This window comes from Castor canadensis, chromosome 19 (genome assembly GCF_047511655.1).
Source record: "Castor canadensis chromosome 19, mCasCan1.hap1v2, whole genome shotgun sequence".
Classification (NCBI taxonomy): Eukaryota; Metazoa; Chordata; class Mammalia; order Rodentia; family Castoridae; genus Castor; species Castor canadensis.
Genome location: NC_133404.1, coordinates 41,367,868 through 41,384,504, shown reverse-complemented (window position 1 = coordinate 41,384,504; position 16,637 = coordinate 41,367,868). Strand labels below are relative to the sequence as shown.

Here is a 16,637-nt window from a genome sequence, read left to right as displayed (position 1 = left end):
GAACTCTCCCCTGATCCTCTACCCTCTCTCTGGGTTTGTGGTTAAAGGGCAGGGTAGGAGTACTACAGTGAAGTGGGAGAGTGAGATCTCCTACCCACCTCGCCCTCTGCCAAGTGACTTCACATGTCACATCTCCTATATCACCCCCATCCGCCTCGCTTCCCAGGAAGGCACTGTCCACTTCCTTCCACCAACTGGAAACAGAAGCTAAAAGAATGGATTGCCATTGCTTGAAGATCCCTTAGCAGGGGGAGGCAGGGCCAGGATTCCTCTTGGGTTTCTGATTCTAAGTCCAAGGTAGTGTATGATATCTCCTCCCCGCCAAAATTCCAAAAAGAATGGGGTCATCTTTCAGGGGGGCCCTGTGGGTAAATATAGGGACCTGGCTTGCCACTCCTAGGGGAAGATGTTCAGTTGAATGCCACTGTCACCCCCATACAGGGCACACACCAGGAGTAAGGAGAGGCAACAAAGATGACCTCCATGACCTCGGACTCTGGGGTAATGGTTTTTTAGAGAAAAGGCTCCAAAAAGCTGTTAGGAAATCATTTTTCCCCTGAGGGCATACCCAAAAACCAGGCAGGGCTCTGGAGAGCAGGACCAGTTCTCTGGGCAGGACAGGCACGCAGCTCTCTAGGTGCTCAGTGCTACAAGTCCTCTGAGCCTTTAGAGACCACCTGACACCTCTGCAGAGGAGGAGGAGGGTGGTTTGCTTTGCTAATGCCAGGCTCCCCCCAAGGGTCTCTGGTCAGGAAGTCAGCTCTTGACCTGTGGCCCCAGAGTAGCAGTGAGTGAGGTCCGTGAGAGACCAGGATTTAGTTCTGGCATCCGTTTTGAAATGACCTTGGGTAAGTCCCTTCCCCATCTCCAGTTTCCTGGTCTGCCAAGTGATGGGGAGCTGTAAAAAGGAAGTTGCTAGCATCTCTAAGCTGGGGTTTCAAGAAGTGTGACAGAGTGGCCACAAGAAAACACTGGCAGTTTTCTAAGGACAGCAGAGAAATGGGTTTCATCCCAGGGAAGTGGACTTTTCTTTTTGAAACTCAGTCTCTAGGTAAGCAGTGAGATCCTGGAATTAGGCACATGCACCCTGAAACCATCCTGCCTGGGTTCACGCTCACCCAGATTTGCCACCTACTAGTATGTGACATGGACCACTTTATTCAGCCTCTGTCCCTCAATCTCTTTATCTCTAAAAAATTAATAACGGTGATGCCTCTCTCACAGGGCCCTGGGGAGGATGAACAGAACAGATACATTTAAAATACTTTAAAACATGCTGGCACAGGTTAGCTGCTAATATAATTTGCCTGGAGCTCTGGATGCAGTCTCAACTCTTCCCAATCCTCTTGGTTTCCAACACAGAAGATCACCCTTTCTGTCCTTGTCCACTGCCAGGATTTCAGCCTTCCACCCCTTTCTAGCATTCCATCAGGACAGGGGTGGGGAGAGCAGAATACCTGCCTGCTGACTGCTAGATGGATACTTCACTTCAAGAGTCTCTGCCTCGGTCCTTTTTTTGTGTGTGACTTTGAAAGGGATTGAACCTAGGACCTCATGCATGCTCGGCAAGTGCTGTACCCCTGAGCTATGCTCTCAGCCACCACCACTTCTTTTCTGATGGGGAAAGGAGTTGAGTCAGTCTCTCTGTGTCCTTAATAACACCCACAGGTGGAGACAGCAGTGTGTCCTTGGCTTTCAGGGGTGAGAGAGGAAGGCTGACTGACTTCTTGCTAGGAGGCAGGTAGGTCTGTACAGCGCAGAACTATTGTGTTCTCTATCCTGCCAAATGGTGCCCGTGTGGGCACACGCCAGCTCCCTGAGGGCATGTTTTTTTTTTTTTCAGTTTTTTCTCTGCTGCATCCCCAATGGCTAAAACAATGTCTGACACAGAACAAGCACTGAATAAATATTAATTCAACGAAGGAAGCAGAGGCATTCCTCTGACCTGATCTGCTTCAGTAGCAAGGTCTAGTCCTAATTATTTCCTATCAAGAGGTGATGGTCAGAGGCTACAACTAAGAAAGGAAACAAGAACTTGCGGAAGATTTCTCTCTGTAGGGGTCTTCCTTGGTCTCTAATTCCCACACTTGTCCACAGGGCTTTTCTCTCAACCTCTCCTCCCCCCACAAAATACTTAGAGCCCAGGTGAAACCAGAGTTCTAATGTCTGTATTTAAGGTATTAGGGATTCATGTGACCTCTGAGGTTTTGGGTTATCCCCCTGCCAGACAGAGCACCTGTCATTCCATAATCCCGGCTCCATCCTGCTCCCCACTGCTCGCTTTAAGTATGTAAAGACCTATTTGGGTCAGAATTTTCTTTTTTTCTGAAGGGGGAGGGGCATTTTTTAAAATGCAGAGCAACAATAATATTGCCATTAAAAGGGCTGGTGGAGTGGCTCAATTGGCAGAGCGCCTGCCTAGCAAGTGTGAGGCCCTGAGTTCAAACCCCAGTACCACACACACACACACACACACACACACACACACACAAATTGCCATTAAAGGTGATTGCTATTAACAATAACATCTGTGCTTCATGGCTAGATTTACTATGTCTTGTTTCACCTTCACAGTCCTTGGGATCCACTGGCAAGCCCATTTTATGGATGAGGAAATAGTGATTTGGCAAAAGTGACAGGGTTCATAAGGAAAAGAGCCAGAATGAAATATGATTTGGGTAAAGGGGCATTCATGACCAGCATAGGAACAAAGTTAGAACGTCTGTAATATAGTCAGACACAGAATCGAAAACAGACTACCTAAGATTCCACCTGGACCTATTTCCTAGCTGTGAGGCTGAAGACAAGTTGCATAACCTCTTTGTACCTCAATTTAAAGGGGCTAATAACAAGATCCACCTTCTTTAATTGGGAGGACTTAATATATAAATAATAGCACTATTGTACCTGTCTATTGCCAGGTAGTATTAATACCAGCCTTTGCAAACAGTGGCCGACTTAAATGCCCTCATTTCACCCATCCATGTGTTGGGGGTCCTTGGAGAAAAAACAGTGGGTTGTCCAAGGAGTCATAACCATCCAGGGAGAATCGGGGAGAGCTCAGGTCTGAAGAGAAAGAGTCTGGAGCCATCTCTGCAGATGGTTTTACCAAAAAAAAAAAAGTTTTGGTTCCCTTTTTTAAAAATGTAAACATCTTCCCAGGCTCCTTTGCCATCTGTATGTCAGCGACTTGACACACTGTCAAAATTCTAAAGATGGGTAGGTAGGTCAGTCTCCATTTTCGGACAACCTGTAAGGTCCCTTGCAATTCATGACACCTCAGCTCCTACAAGTCTTTGGGGGACCGAGTCAGGTGGAAAGGAGAGCTCTTTGGAGGCAAAAGCCTCCCTTCTGCCACTTCTTTAAAAAATATATTAAAACAATCTGCATAGAATGTTCTCCTTTCTTTCAAACAGAGCACATGGAACTGTCCTTTTCTTGCTGATCCCTGCTGGTGAATGAGACCTCAAAAATGATGGCACCAAGAACTCACGGGTCCCCAGGAATCCCTGGGGACTGCTCTCTTATGTTGAAGTCAATAATAAAAGCAAAACAAATGTAATCCTCAATGCTTTTCAAATTTGTGTGTGTCTGCTTTTTAAAATTCACCCATAAATAAATTATTTCTTTTACTGAATATCTACTAAGCACTTGGCAGTGCTGCTGACCCTCTCTGTGCTCAAGGTGCCAAAGAGAGGGAAAGAGGTGGTGGGAATCTGAGCAGGCTTCCTTAAGGAGGAGGCACTGGCCAAAGTTTGACTGAGAGGAGTGTACTCTTGTGGGCAAGAACTTCTGTGTGGATAAAATCCCAGAAGTGAGAAATTGGGGAAGAACCAGACAAGAGGGGAAGCAATACAGATGTGGAGCAGTGCAGCTGTGGGGGGAGGGGGGACGCTTCTAATTTGCTATTTCTGACTTGCTATGACTTTAGAAACCAAGGATCATGGGTGTTGGATGCTTCGAGCATCGCGCATAAAGGACCTCAAATCAAGCACTGAGTGAAAGGCAGCAGGGGGCCAATTTTGGGTCACCCAGAAGCAGCCCTCGGTGCCCTTTCAGCTTGGCAGTGAGCGCCGCCCCTCATAGAATCTGCAGAACCAGGTACCAGGAATAGCTTGAGGTCCTACAAGCAGAATAAAGCCCCCCCCCAACACACACAGTGCCACTAGATCATGATCCATCTTGCACCCACCCCAGCCACCACCATTTAGCCCGGGATTTAGGTGCTAGGGGTGAGGAGATGGGCGGTGTGGGCACAGCTGATTCCCTAATTGCTGAGCCGGGAGCGCTCGCTTGCACACACACACACACACACACACACACACACACACACACACAATTCTTCACCTCTCCCCGACAGGCATCAGGGCCTGGGGGGCTAGCCTCTAGTTGGGGTACCCTCCTGCCAAAATCTAAGAAAAGGCAAGGAAAGTGCCAGAGCCAGAGAGACACAGAAGTGGAGGCCAGGAGTCTAGCTGAGGAAAGGTGGGTGAGCCTGATGCTCTTGGGGGAGGCGGGCACCCCTCTCCCCTGTGTCCACCCCCTCAAGCCTGGTTACTCCCCCCGCCCCAGCCCTGGAGATGCAGCCGCCCCCCGCAGGTCCAGCCTCCCCGCCGCTCTGCAGCGGCTCTGCGCTCCTCCAGGTGGCACCGTCCCGGGCGCGGGGCGGGGCGCAGGGGTGCGGGGCGAACCCCGCCAAGGGTTCTTACCTCCGCGCGGGCGTCCGTCCGACCAAGTGCAGTTTGCCGCTGGGATTGAGGGATTGGGGAGGCTCCCACGGGCTCGGATCGCGCTTCCCGCCACCCCCCTCCGCCTCACCCTGAGCCCCCCAGACCCTTCGGTGGCCCTGAGCGGGGTCGCGGGGACCAGGGGACAGGCGCCGCGCCGGCGGGAGGAGGCGTCTCCTGTGGGGCGCGGTGGGGCGGGGCGGGGGTATCTGCGGCGCCCCGCCCGGGAGGGGGGGCGAGGGAGCGATTATCCCCGAGAACAAAGGCGGCTGGGGAAGCCCCCACCCCCCAACCCCCGCTCCAACCCAAGGCCTGGTCCTGAACTTGAACTTGTACTTGACACTTTGTCCGGAAGGTGGCGAGGAAACGCGTCTGGGCTGGGACCGGGCTCGTGCGCTCAGCTTCCATCCGTGGAGGGGCGAGCCCGCCCTCCTCCGCGCACGAAAGGGAGCTCGGCATCCCCAGGGCCCCAGAGCGCCCCAAACTGCCTTGGGGTTCGAGGGGGTCCCCGTGTCCCCTTGGAAAGTCCCCTCCGACAAGGTCTCCGGGGCCTGCAGGAGTAGCTGGCCGTGCGCCCGTCTCCTCCGCTCCACCCCCGATCCGAGCCCGAGCTGCGCGGGGCAGGCCGGATTCTCAGCACGTCGCGTCGCCAGCCACTATTCAGCGGCTAATTGAACGTTAATGGCAGGTGCGGATGAGGTCACCGGAGCTGGCTTTTCTCACACATTTTTCATGCAAATTCGCCAAACTCTAAACAAATTTGAATAAAAAGCTCTTTGTGCCGCGCGCCCCCGACTCTTCTCCCTCCTGCCTGGGGTCCTGGCTCCTCCCGGTGCCCCGAGGCTCCAGCCTGCCGCCCTGCGGGGGGGAGAGCCGGGCGCCCCAGGCAGCGCAGCCTGCCAGCCAGTGGTTTGGGCTCCGGTTAAACTTCGGTCTGGGCGGCTGTAAGGACTTTTCTTTTGGGTAGCAGGGCAGGACCAGGCTGATGGGTCACTAGCCCTTTAAGGAAGCAAGCATGGTGAGCCTGGCATTTGGACGTTGTACCTGTGCTGGCATCCTGGCTACACCCACACCCACAACCGCCACCTTGGAGAGCTTACCGGACCTCACTTCTCCCTTCTTTAGCTAGGAATAAGGACAGTGACCAGTTATGCACCCCAGTGTCTGAGAATTAGACCATGATTGCAAACATGGACAAGCACTAGATCAGGATTTTGGCACAGAAGAGTTAATTGTCTGAGTGTTCAAAGGCCTTGTGAGAAAGGGTTTTGTGCTGAAGGATTCCTCCTGTAAGTCCATTCTAGTCCGTAAAATGGGTTTGTCTTATGGGATCCTTGTGAGAATTAAAGGAAAAGACACCAGTGGAGACTTAGCTGGAAGGCTGGTTCCTAATCCAGAGCCTCCAGGACTCCTCTTTCCAGGGCAGGGCACCTATAATTAGCACCCTCAAAGCAAGGTAGGCCTTGCCTGGTCATAGCCCTCCTCTCTTTACCCAGATGACCCTAGCCCAGGTCAAAGGCGCAGACTTTCCAAGGCCTTGTGAAGCTTCTGGCTCCATTCTCCCCATCTGTACCAGAGTTCCTCCCATGCCTCAGGACACCAGGTGTTGCTGTCTTTGCTAGTGGCTGAGTCTTACTTTGTTCACTCACATCCACCCAGAAAAACTGACCAGAAACAGGGAAAGTTTAGCAAGGAATCTTTATTTGCTGTGGGCTGGGGCAAGAAAGACAGAAGGAACACAAGGACAGGAAGAGACAGACTTGCCCTAGTCTTCCCTCTGGACCGTCCATAGGGAGGGACAGAATGGCCTGGAAGAGTCCTACTGATTCAAGCTTCCTGGGTGCCATCTCTGCTTCCTGTACCTCCATCAGGCCAGCCTCTGGGGAGCACAGAGACAGGCCAGGAGCATCCTGACTTTCCCATTAGGTTCATTCAGGCAAGGACCCCAAGGAAGAAGTGAGGGCCCAGTGCATTAATCAGCAGAAGGCAGGAGCTCTCACCTGTACCACTTAACAGCAATGCTAACCAAAGCCCCGATCCACCCCGCCACACCTGTATGAGGAATCTGTACCTTCCCCCTCTCGCCCCAGTGCTCAGTGTCCAAGGCTGGACACATCCCAGTAAACAGCATTAGGTAGAACTGGGAGAAGACCCCAGGCAAGGGACTACCAGAGGTGACTTGGCAGGGAGGTGTTAATGTTGAGGCTGCCTAGCTCTGGGGGCTTCCTTTAAGTGACCCAGTCAGAAAGGATTTCTTTGGGGTTAGGAGTACAGGCCATAGCCATCAATGACACTTGGTTTTGAGTCTCAGTTCTGGTACTGTTAGCTGTGTGACTTGGGACCTTTAACGTAACTTTTCTGAGCCTCAATGTCCTCATCTGTATGAGGACTGTGCCAGTGGCACCCACAGCTCACAAAATTATGAAGAATCACTGAACACAGCACCAAAGCTCAACCTGGCACCAGGCAGCCTTGCCCTAACTGTAGCTCTTAACCTTTCCTCCCCAATCCCCCAGGCAGACAACTTGGGGTGACCTTAGCTGCTGCCCAGGTCCCAGGAGACCCCCGGGGTTTCCCAGATCCCTCTAGGCAGCTCAACTGCTCCACTTTTGCTTCCCCATCCCAGGCCATCCGGTGTCCAATGGAGGACTCTGCAGGCTTCTGTGCGATGGGGACCCCTGCTCTGCCGCTCCGTGTTGCCCTCACACTTTCCAGGCAATTTACTCTTTCAGGGGTAAGACAGAGGCGGTGCTGGCACATGGCCCGGCTTTGCCTCGGTGATGTCTTTCTCTCTGGACTCATGCTGCTTATGCAAATAGAGCTTTTCACAGCGCAGTCCACTCTTCCACCCCCTGCACAATGACACCTCCATTGGGCTGAAGCAGGTGGGGCATCTTTACATTTACAGCCCACCGTGTGGCAAACCTTGGTCTACAAGGGCCTCCACCCCAAAACGGGAAGCTCCTGGGGAGGTGCTGAGGTGTGAGAAAGGAGAGCTGACCTTCCCTAACCCCTCCAGGCCTCTGACTCTGCCCCTCACCAAGGAGCCTGTCCAACGAACCAATCTCTATCGCACAGGTGAAACTGGAAGAACCCAAAACAAAACCCAAAAATAAATCTGGCACTTGGTAGGCATTAACAGCATCCATGGTGATGGTATGAGATTATTAGACAAGAAAAAAAAAAAAAGCCATGGCAGAGGTCACCATTGATTCTGGGATGCTTTTTCCTGCAATGTCACCACCATCTTCTTGGAGGTCTTCCCCGAGCTGGCTGACAGAAGTGAAGCTCGTTACACAGGAGCTATAAAAGTATTCAATAAGAGCATTTCACAGACACAGAAAGAAAACACAATGGTTTAGGTGAGTCCCTCCATCCCCACTTCCCAGAGGAAACCCTCCAGAACATACTTTCTGAACTCAACCATACATAACCATACTTCTTAAGGCCGGCATGTCCCACCCCACCCTGCATCAGGAGATCAAACCCAGGTCCTCTTGTATTAAGCACATGTTCTACCTCTGAGCTGCGCTCCAGCCCCTATGGCTGACTTTTAAATAAGATCATTCTCTCTTACTGGTCTGCAGTTTATTACATTTGCCCAAGAATATGTACTGGCCAGTCTTCTGTATCAGCTCATAAGTAGAACCTACCACTCTGACTTGTACAGCTGCACAGGATTCCACAGTATAACACCTGCTGGCTCATTTCTGTTTTTACACTCTGGTTGGGAAGCCAGTTGCTCACACCTGTAATCCTCGCTACTTGGGAGGCGGAGATCAGGAGGACAGAGGTTCGAGGACAGTCTGGGCAAACAGTTTGTGAGACCCCCATCTCCAAAATAACCCAAGCAAGACAGACCAGCGGTGTGGCTCAAGTGGTAGAGTGTCTGCTTTGCAAGCACGAGGCCCTGAGTTCAAACTCTAGAATCACCTCTCCCAGAAAAAGAAACAATCCCAGGAGATCCTGGGAACTTTTACAACTATTCTTACAGAGTAAATTGCCAGTAGTGTAATTTGTTTGGGACCAAGTTTATATGCCTTTTACATTTTGACATTACCACATTTCAGAAAACGTTATACAATTTACACTTTCCAACCAACAGTATTTCAGAGTGTATTAAAATAGCCACATGTGGTACAGAAGTGAATAAAACAGCCAGTGAGATAGAAGCAACAAAGAGTCTGAGGATGGTACTGCCCTGGTCTGTTGTCCTTAGGACAGTGCCCAGTGCTTTCCTCCTATCCAGGCCTGGGCAAGCTGGTGGCCCAAAGGTGTCCTGAATCACAGGAGAGTGGGGCCTACAGAGGGTGGGGGAGCAGGGCAGGCCAGTGTGGCTGGGGTCCCGCCTGAGTGGTTTCCTGAAGCCATTGTCCTGCCTGGTCTCCTTGAGGGCAGTTTATTCAGAGGCATGTGTGGAGGGGGGTTGGGCAGGAGAAGGGTGTACAGTCCTCACCAGAGGCACCCAGGAATGTGTCACAAGAGGGAGAGAAAAAGGAATGGGGGGAACCCATCCCTGGGAGAGACAGGGCATCAAGAACCCCTGAGTAACGAATAGCGAGTTTGCCCTTGAATCTCACTGGGCTTCGCCATTCTCAGGCACAGAACAAGAGCCGAGACACGTCTGCGCCCAGCTGCACAGGGACGGCGGCGGTTCATCTCAGACACTTTGACAGGCTGGGCCTTTTCCCTGCATAGCTCAGATCTGCCTCCCAGCTCCCCTAGCAACAGCACAGCAGCATGGCTCCCAGGTCCAGGCCCTGCCTGCTGTGAGCAAGAGGAGGGAGGAAGAGGAGCACCAAGGGGAGGACAGCTGGGGAGAGGGAGTCATTAACTCCTAGAAGGCTGGAGCCCCTTCCTTTGGCAACTTCCCAGTGTCTCGTTCTTCCAGGCGTGGAACAGCTTCTCTTCGCCAGAGGCCAGGCCAGGACATTCCATAGCACGTCAGCCCAGGACAGGCTGGAGGGTGTGGCAAGGGCAGAAATGATGGCTGAGATGCTGCACCAACAAGTCAAAGGCAAAGTCCTGTGGGAAGGGTTGAAGCACATTGTCCCAGATCTCCTTCCAAGTCCCAGGTGACAGTCTCCTTCTTTGTCCACTGTAGCCTCAGGACAGCAGTTACTGCATCTTCCTCTGTAACCCTTCCATGACGTTCCATGGCTCCTTATTTCAATCCCGTGACCTTGGCGAGAGTCACCACTCCTCTTGTCTGTTTCCATAAGCTGAAAAGAGGCTAGCCCATCACTTCCCAGGACAATCTAAAGATAAGAAATAATATGTAAGAAGCTAGGTACTCTGGGGAGGAAGGTGTCCTGTAAATCTCATTCAGGTATTATTAGGGCTGAAACTAGGTATTTGTGTCCCCTGGAGAAGAAGGGACACGGGCAAGGGAGGAGCTCTTCCAGTTCTGAAACTGGAAGGCAAGAGGTCAGAAAAGTCAAGGGCTTCTGTCGATCTGTGGCCTCTGGGTTCAGCTGGGTTTAAGAGATGGAGAACAATCGTGCCATTTCAAAGAATTCTCTGTATTATTTCTGTGTTTCACTGCAACTTTCTGAGAAAAGTGTGGTTATTCTCATTTTAGAACTAAGGAAACAGAGGCTCAGAGAGTAAGCACTGGCCTAGACTCACTCCAGTCATACAAGTACCATGAACCCATGCCCACCTCACTGTATGCCCCGCCCCCGCCCCCGTCTCAGCTGTACCAGTAGCAGAGTCACCTGACTGGGGGTGCTGGACACTAAGAAGTAGGGCAGCAACAGATCACTTAGGGTTTGGCGCTTTTAAGTCTAAAGGCCCTGGGCCCAGGAAAAGTCCCAAAGATCCTGCAAACCCATCCTGAGGCCACCAGGACAGACACTGATCACAGCAGATGGAACTAGAGAAGAAGATGAAGCCATCCAGATTGCAGGCCAGTACACACCCAGCTGAGACTTATGCTCTCTGGCCCAAGCTTTGCTCCAGGGCAGGTCACTTCTCAGTCCCATGTCACTTGCTAACAGTGAGGTGGCTTTTCATTTTTCTAGCTCTGGGAGGCATCTCCTGCTTTCCAGAGCAGCTTGAACAAGACAAGGCTGGCTGAGTCCCTGGGAGTTAGGGAGCTGAGGGTAGGTATATTGGCAGATAACAAAGAAGAAAAAACAGGAAGAACTCCAAAATTATAAAATGTTAGGGCTGAGAGGATTTGGGTACCATCTTACCTACTGTTCCTTTTCCAGATCCAGAAAGGGAGATGGCTTGCTCAAGACCACTCTCTAGGAAGGTGGGCTGGAATCCAAGCCTCTGACTTCCAGCTAAGTGAGGCTATCTATGTCTTCTTATGCTTTTGTTTCTTTACCAGGCTTCCTTGGGCCTTCAAAGGCAGAGATTTCGCCCAATAAGGGCAAAGAGAAAGGTCAGGTATACAAAACCACTGTTGTCAAAGTACACATGTCCAGAGGTGGCCTCCAAAAGCCTGGGGCTAGATGCAGATGCTACCTTGAGGCTGGAAAGAACTGGCTCCACATTACTCCAGCATCAAATCTCTCCTCCACGGGCAAATAGCAGGAACTCACAACTGCCCCTGGAGGGAGAAACAGACACAGGAAGGTAGACTGGAGTGCACAAACCCCCTAATCCTGGCCCACAGTACCACTGAGAAGGGGCCTGAGGACGGACACAGCTCTAGGAGAAGCTGCCCACAGAGTCCAAGGGCAAGTTTGCAGCCAGCACAGAGCCTGACCTCTCCCAGGTCAGACAGAGTGCCCCATGCCAGGCAGACCTGACCCACTGAGAACAGAAAGAAGATCCAGGGATCCTCATCCCGTGACCTTGTCAGAAGCTGCCCTGGAGGGCTATCTGTGCCTTTACCGATGAACAGACACATGCGTGATGGAGCAGCGAGACACAAAGATAAATGACCGTATTTCAGCCCAGTTGTACCCTCCTCCCTGGGCTGATGGTTAGTGCCCAGGATGTAGTGGTTCAATATTCTGAATATCCCCACTGCCCCATGCCCCCCAAATCACAGCCTTGAGAAATTCAACTCCTCATATCTGCCCCACACCTAAGGGGGAAGGAAATCACCTCCATTCCTGTGTGCCTGGCCCTCCTCAAAGTAACTCCATAGGGAGGAGTGTTCCAAGACACTTAGAAATCAACCACCCAGTGATCCCGGGCTGGGCCTGTGTCCACAGCATCTCTTCCACTCTCCCTCCTCTCCAGCCAAGCTTCTGCCCCATCCTGCTGAGCCAGGAGCCTTAGAGGCACTTGGACTTGGTTGCATTCAGCATCCCGGCCTCAATTCCCTAACTCCCTGGCTTCTCTCCCAGCTGCTTAGTTCTAAAACAAAGCTCCACCCCCATCAGCTCTGACAGCAGTCTCCTGGCTGATGGTGGGGAGTGACTACCTGTGACACAGATTCTTCTAACTGGGACTGTCAGCCAGAAGATTTGGGGACTTGGTTAAAGTCGGGGTAGTGACTGGACAAAAAACCCTAGTTGTGCAGAAAAGGCTGGAATATCCCTTAATCTTGGGAACTTTCCTTCTGAGGAAGAAAGAGCAAGGTGCCTGCCGAACATGTGTAGAGCCTGTGCCTCAGCACTCCACTGGGTACCCACCACTCTTGTGGGGTCCAGCCCAGCAGGGGCTGCTGCCTCCAGAGGGGAAGCTGCGCTTGGAATGTGATTCCCCGGCTTGGAGACGCTCTGTTAGCAGAGTGAGACTCTGAAGATCCCCTGTCACCTCCTAAAGCCTCTGCCAGCCCACCCCCAGCACCACACTGATCACCAGATTAAGGAGCTCAGAGCTCAGAGCTGAGGTGGCAGCTGAAGCAGCAAAGAGTAGGGAGGAGTAGGGAGGGCAGTGGTCACTCCCCCAAGACCCTGCTGCTGTCTCTTCTCCACCCGTACTGTGGGCCCTTTGCTCATGTTCCTAACCTCTGTACTCTTCCTCACTGAGCTGACTTCACTGCCAGACATCTAGCTTGAGTGGGGAGCAGCCCAGGGAGGTAAGGGAAAGGGTAGGAAAAGGGGAACAAAAGTAGAAAGATGAGAGAGGTGGCCAGAGGAAGGCAGCCGGTCTGGGTGGAGCAAAGGCTCTGGTGTGAGGACCTGGCTGAAACAGTGTAATAAGGAGTAGAGGGTGCATGATGGAGGGCTGGCCCAGGCCCACTGCTGCTAGCTCAGTGGCCACCAGAAGCAGCACACCCTGTGGGTCCCTCTGGCCAACTGCCTATTCCAGAACAAGATATATCTATCCTACCACACCTCAGGAAAGAGAGGAAGGGAGCATCAGAGATGGGGGAGGCTGGCAAAGAAGGGACAAGAGGGGGAACCTGGGCATTGGAAGCTTTTCCCTAAGACCTCAGAATTTCCAGAACCAAAGGCATCCAACTCATTTAAAACCCACACGCAGTCAGGGAAGTTCCCCTGTCAGGACTGCAAGGAATAGGATGGGCTTGCTCCATCCAAGATAAAGGGCAGAAAGAAACTGGAAGTTCTACCATACAACGTGGACTGTGAGCAGTTCACAGCTTAGACTTTCAATTAACCCAGAGGCTGTGTGAAAAGAGGGCAAAGCCAGTGAAGCTGAGTACAAGGGAAAACCCAGAACAGTCAGGTCCCCTGGCCACTGAATCTTGATACCCGTGTAGTGACCAAGAAATGCACCATTCCATGCCTGCTCCTCACCTCCTGAAGCTCTGGGAGGGTTATGGACTACAGACATAGAAACTCTGAAAGCATGACCCACGAAAAAACTGTTAAGAAACCTGCTCTGCCTGGCAGGCATGCAGCCGTCTCAGTCCTGTACCCCATTCCAGGGCCTGGAGGAGACAACTGGGCCACACCCAGGGCCCCAGCAAGTAGCTGAGCTCCTTCCAGAAGCTGCACAGAAGCCATGGCCAAGCCCTCCTGCTGGGCCAGGGTCTGCTTCCCACCACTGCAGCGTGAGGGCCAGAGAAGCTCTCAGGCTATGGACTGGGGGCTCTGGGGACCTGGAAAGAAGAAAGGTTCTGCCCACTCCTGATCTGAAAACACAGGTGCACATTTGAGTGTCTACAGAGATGAGAATGAGCTCTTCCTGCAGCACCTCCATCTCTTGCCAGAATTCACGGCTCCATTCCTGTCACTGTGCACAGGTTTCAAATGGTTTCTACTGTAGCCGCCATCACAGACTTTCTGAGCTAGAACGAAAGTTCAGCTCATGCATCTTGCCAGTGTAAAGGGGGCGATTCAGGGTTAGGGGGTCTTTGGTCCATCTCATCCCAGGTCCCAAGGTGAGCCAGTGGCAAGGCTGTGCCTTGTGCCCTGGTTACCAGACCACTTTCCTTTTAGGCCAGGCCTCTGCATGGGCTGAAAAGGCAGCTTCTCTACCATATCCCAAACAAGATCATAGCCCACCATGGGCAGCAAGGGTCTGGGGACAGGGGAGGCCATAATGAGATAAGCAGACTGGCCATCTGGCTCAGGGACAGAGGACAGCCCAGACTGGCCGCTTCTGCTGCCCGGTCCCGAGGGGCCCTGTGTTGCGCGAGACAGACTGCCAGATGGACAGGCACTGGCCTGGGTCTGGGTGGAAGCCAGTGAGTTCCCTGTAGTCAGAGCTGACCAATTTTCAGATGTGTAGGAGTATGGGCGGAAAGCAAGGCCAGACTCTCCAAAGGGCAAAGGGACAGAACAACAGTCTGTGGGTGCCCAGACTTCCCACCAAGACCTAGATCCTGGTTCCCCAGTCCCCCTCGCAGCTCCACAGCCCCCAGACCAAGCTGGCCAGCCACAAACAGGGCCCCCTCTAGGGGGGAAAGGCAAACACATCTCCCCTGGCACCTTCTCAGACATGCACGCAAAACTAATTAACATAAGGAGACATGCAAGCAGCCGGCCAGCTCCACACCCTCCAGTCCACGCAAACAAGGCGAGCCCTTGTCCAGGGGACCTGCACAAAGCTTTGTTGCTAATTTAGGCATCTGTCTCTGTCTGGTCTGGTCCTCCTGCCTGCGCTGGGGTCTTTCCCAGCCCCTTGGACAATGCTGGGAACAGGCCTGCAGATCCCTTATTCAAATCACACCGGGGACAATGAGCTCATTGTGCAGTCCGCAGAAGGGGGATGCTGGCGTGGGGGGGAGTGTTTAAGGGGCATTGGGGAGTGGAGAAGGGTGGGGGGGCCCATGAAGAAAATGGGAACCCAGGAAAGTGTTTACTAATACAGTCGCTGCAGCTGCCTTGGGCCCCTCTCCTCTGCCCTCCTGGCTGGGCACTGGGGAGAGGTCTTGGGACTCAGGGATGGGAGGGCCCCAGAGTGGATGAGGGGAACTTGAATCTCTTGGTCCAGCAGATACAAACTCTGGCTCCAACCTCCATCAATGTGCCACTACCTCTGGTAGAGAGTGGTTTGGGGGTTCTTTTCTTTCTCACCTCAGGCTTAGCAGAGTAAAGCGCAGACCCGACTGTGGAGGAGACAGGGCTGGGGGGAGAGGTGTTGGCGGCTGTGCAGGGTGGGACCTGCTGTCTGGGCCATTGTCTTCAGGCAACATTTCATTTTCTCCTCCTTCCCAGCTAATAAATTAGAGAGAAGACGGTGGGCTGCTAAGGGACAGGCTCCCCATGGACGGATGGATGGCGGGCGGGAGGGAAGGCAAGTCTGTGAGCTCGCAGCAGATGGGGCTCCCCCCGGCCAGACAGCTGCTCATGCCACACCTGGCCAGACACTTGGCTACAGCCCCCACATAACGAGCAGCATGGAGAAAACCCTATAAACGTGCATCTATACCCATTTCCTGATGTCCCCAAGGGGGAGAGCTGGAAGCTTTGAAATACCTCCCTCTTCCCAACACCCCCCCCCCCCCCCCCCCCGCCGCCAGCTCCCTGTCGCTGAGCTCGCCTAGACAGGCCGACATAAATAGACACAAACAGCCTGACACTGACACGCAGACACAAAAAGAAACACACACACCCAGAGGCAGCCGCAGACACACGCACTGACAATGGTGTAATGAATGCCGGGTGGCGAGCGCATTCAGACAGAAGCTCAGGCCGCTGGCCGCTCAGCACTGGGGTGGCCAAAAGGTTATGGAGTGGCTTTGAGTCAGCACACTAGCAATGTCCTCCCTGTCCTCCCTGCACTGCACAGTCTCCAGGGATGGCCGTCAGAGACTCAGAAAGCCAACTAAAATACCATTTTGGGCATCCAGATAGAAGCAAATGCCTCAGAGACGGGCAAGTTTGCAACGGGTCTCAGCTCTTGGTCAGGTTTGGATGAGCTAGCCAGAGGCTTTAAAGAAGACAAAAAAGAGTGTTCAAAAGTCATCTTAATTGTCCTGTATCGTGAGATGACATGTCCTGGGATTGGGGCAAAGTAGAAACATGCTAGGGTAGTTTTGCTTTTTAGTGCAATCGGTAGGCTGCAGTGAAGTCTCCCTGCTGTTAAAATAACTCTGAGAAGGGCACTATAGGATGGAGAAGAACACAAATGGTTAACTGAGCTCTGGGGGCATTCCTTTCCACCTGCTCAGAGTAATGCAAAAGCATTAGCTCGAACCTATAAACAAACAATATTTGATTGTTTACTTGACTAAAGAAATTTTAAATGGGTCAACCTAACAGACAACTGGTTCCAAGAAGGAGAGTAACATCCTTTTTCTACTTTAAATTTTTTATTTTATTATTTGTCATTTGAGATGGGGCCTTGCTATGCTGCCCAGGTTGACCTAGAACTCCTGGGCTCAAGCAATCCTCCTGCCTCCATCTCTTGAGTAGCTAGGACTAGAAGTGCAAGATACCACACTTGACTTCCCCCTTTTTTTAATGTCCTCCCATCATGGAAAAAAATAAGCCAGGCACTGGTGGCTCACGCCTGTAATCCTAGCTATTCAGGAGGTAGAGATCAGGAGGATCATGGTTCAACGCCAGCCCAGGCAAATAGTTTTGGAGACCC

General features: G+C 52.4%; 1 protein-coding gene across 1 annotated transcript in view; it reads right to left on the bottom strand.

The window, feature by feature from the left end:
* Positions 1-6,411: 6,411 nt before the first annotated feature.
* Positions 6,412-16,637, bottom strand: part of LOC141419214 (uncharacterized) — a 35,081-nt gene continuing 24,855 nt past the window's right edge. The window contains exons 4-6 of the mRNA XM_074061683.1: positions 11,202-11,286; positions 10,925-11,076; positions 6,412-9,985 (exon numbers count right to left, since the gene is read on the bottom strand). Of these exons, the coding sequence (XP_073917784.1) occupies positions 11,058-11,076; positions 11,202-11,286 (104 nt within the window). The 3' untranslated portion in view covers positions 6,412-9,985; positions 10,925-11,057. The remainder of the gene's footprint in view (positions 9,986-10,924; positions 11,077-11,201; positions 11,287-16,637) is intronic.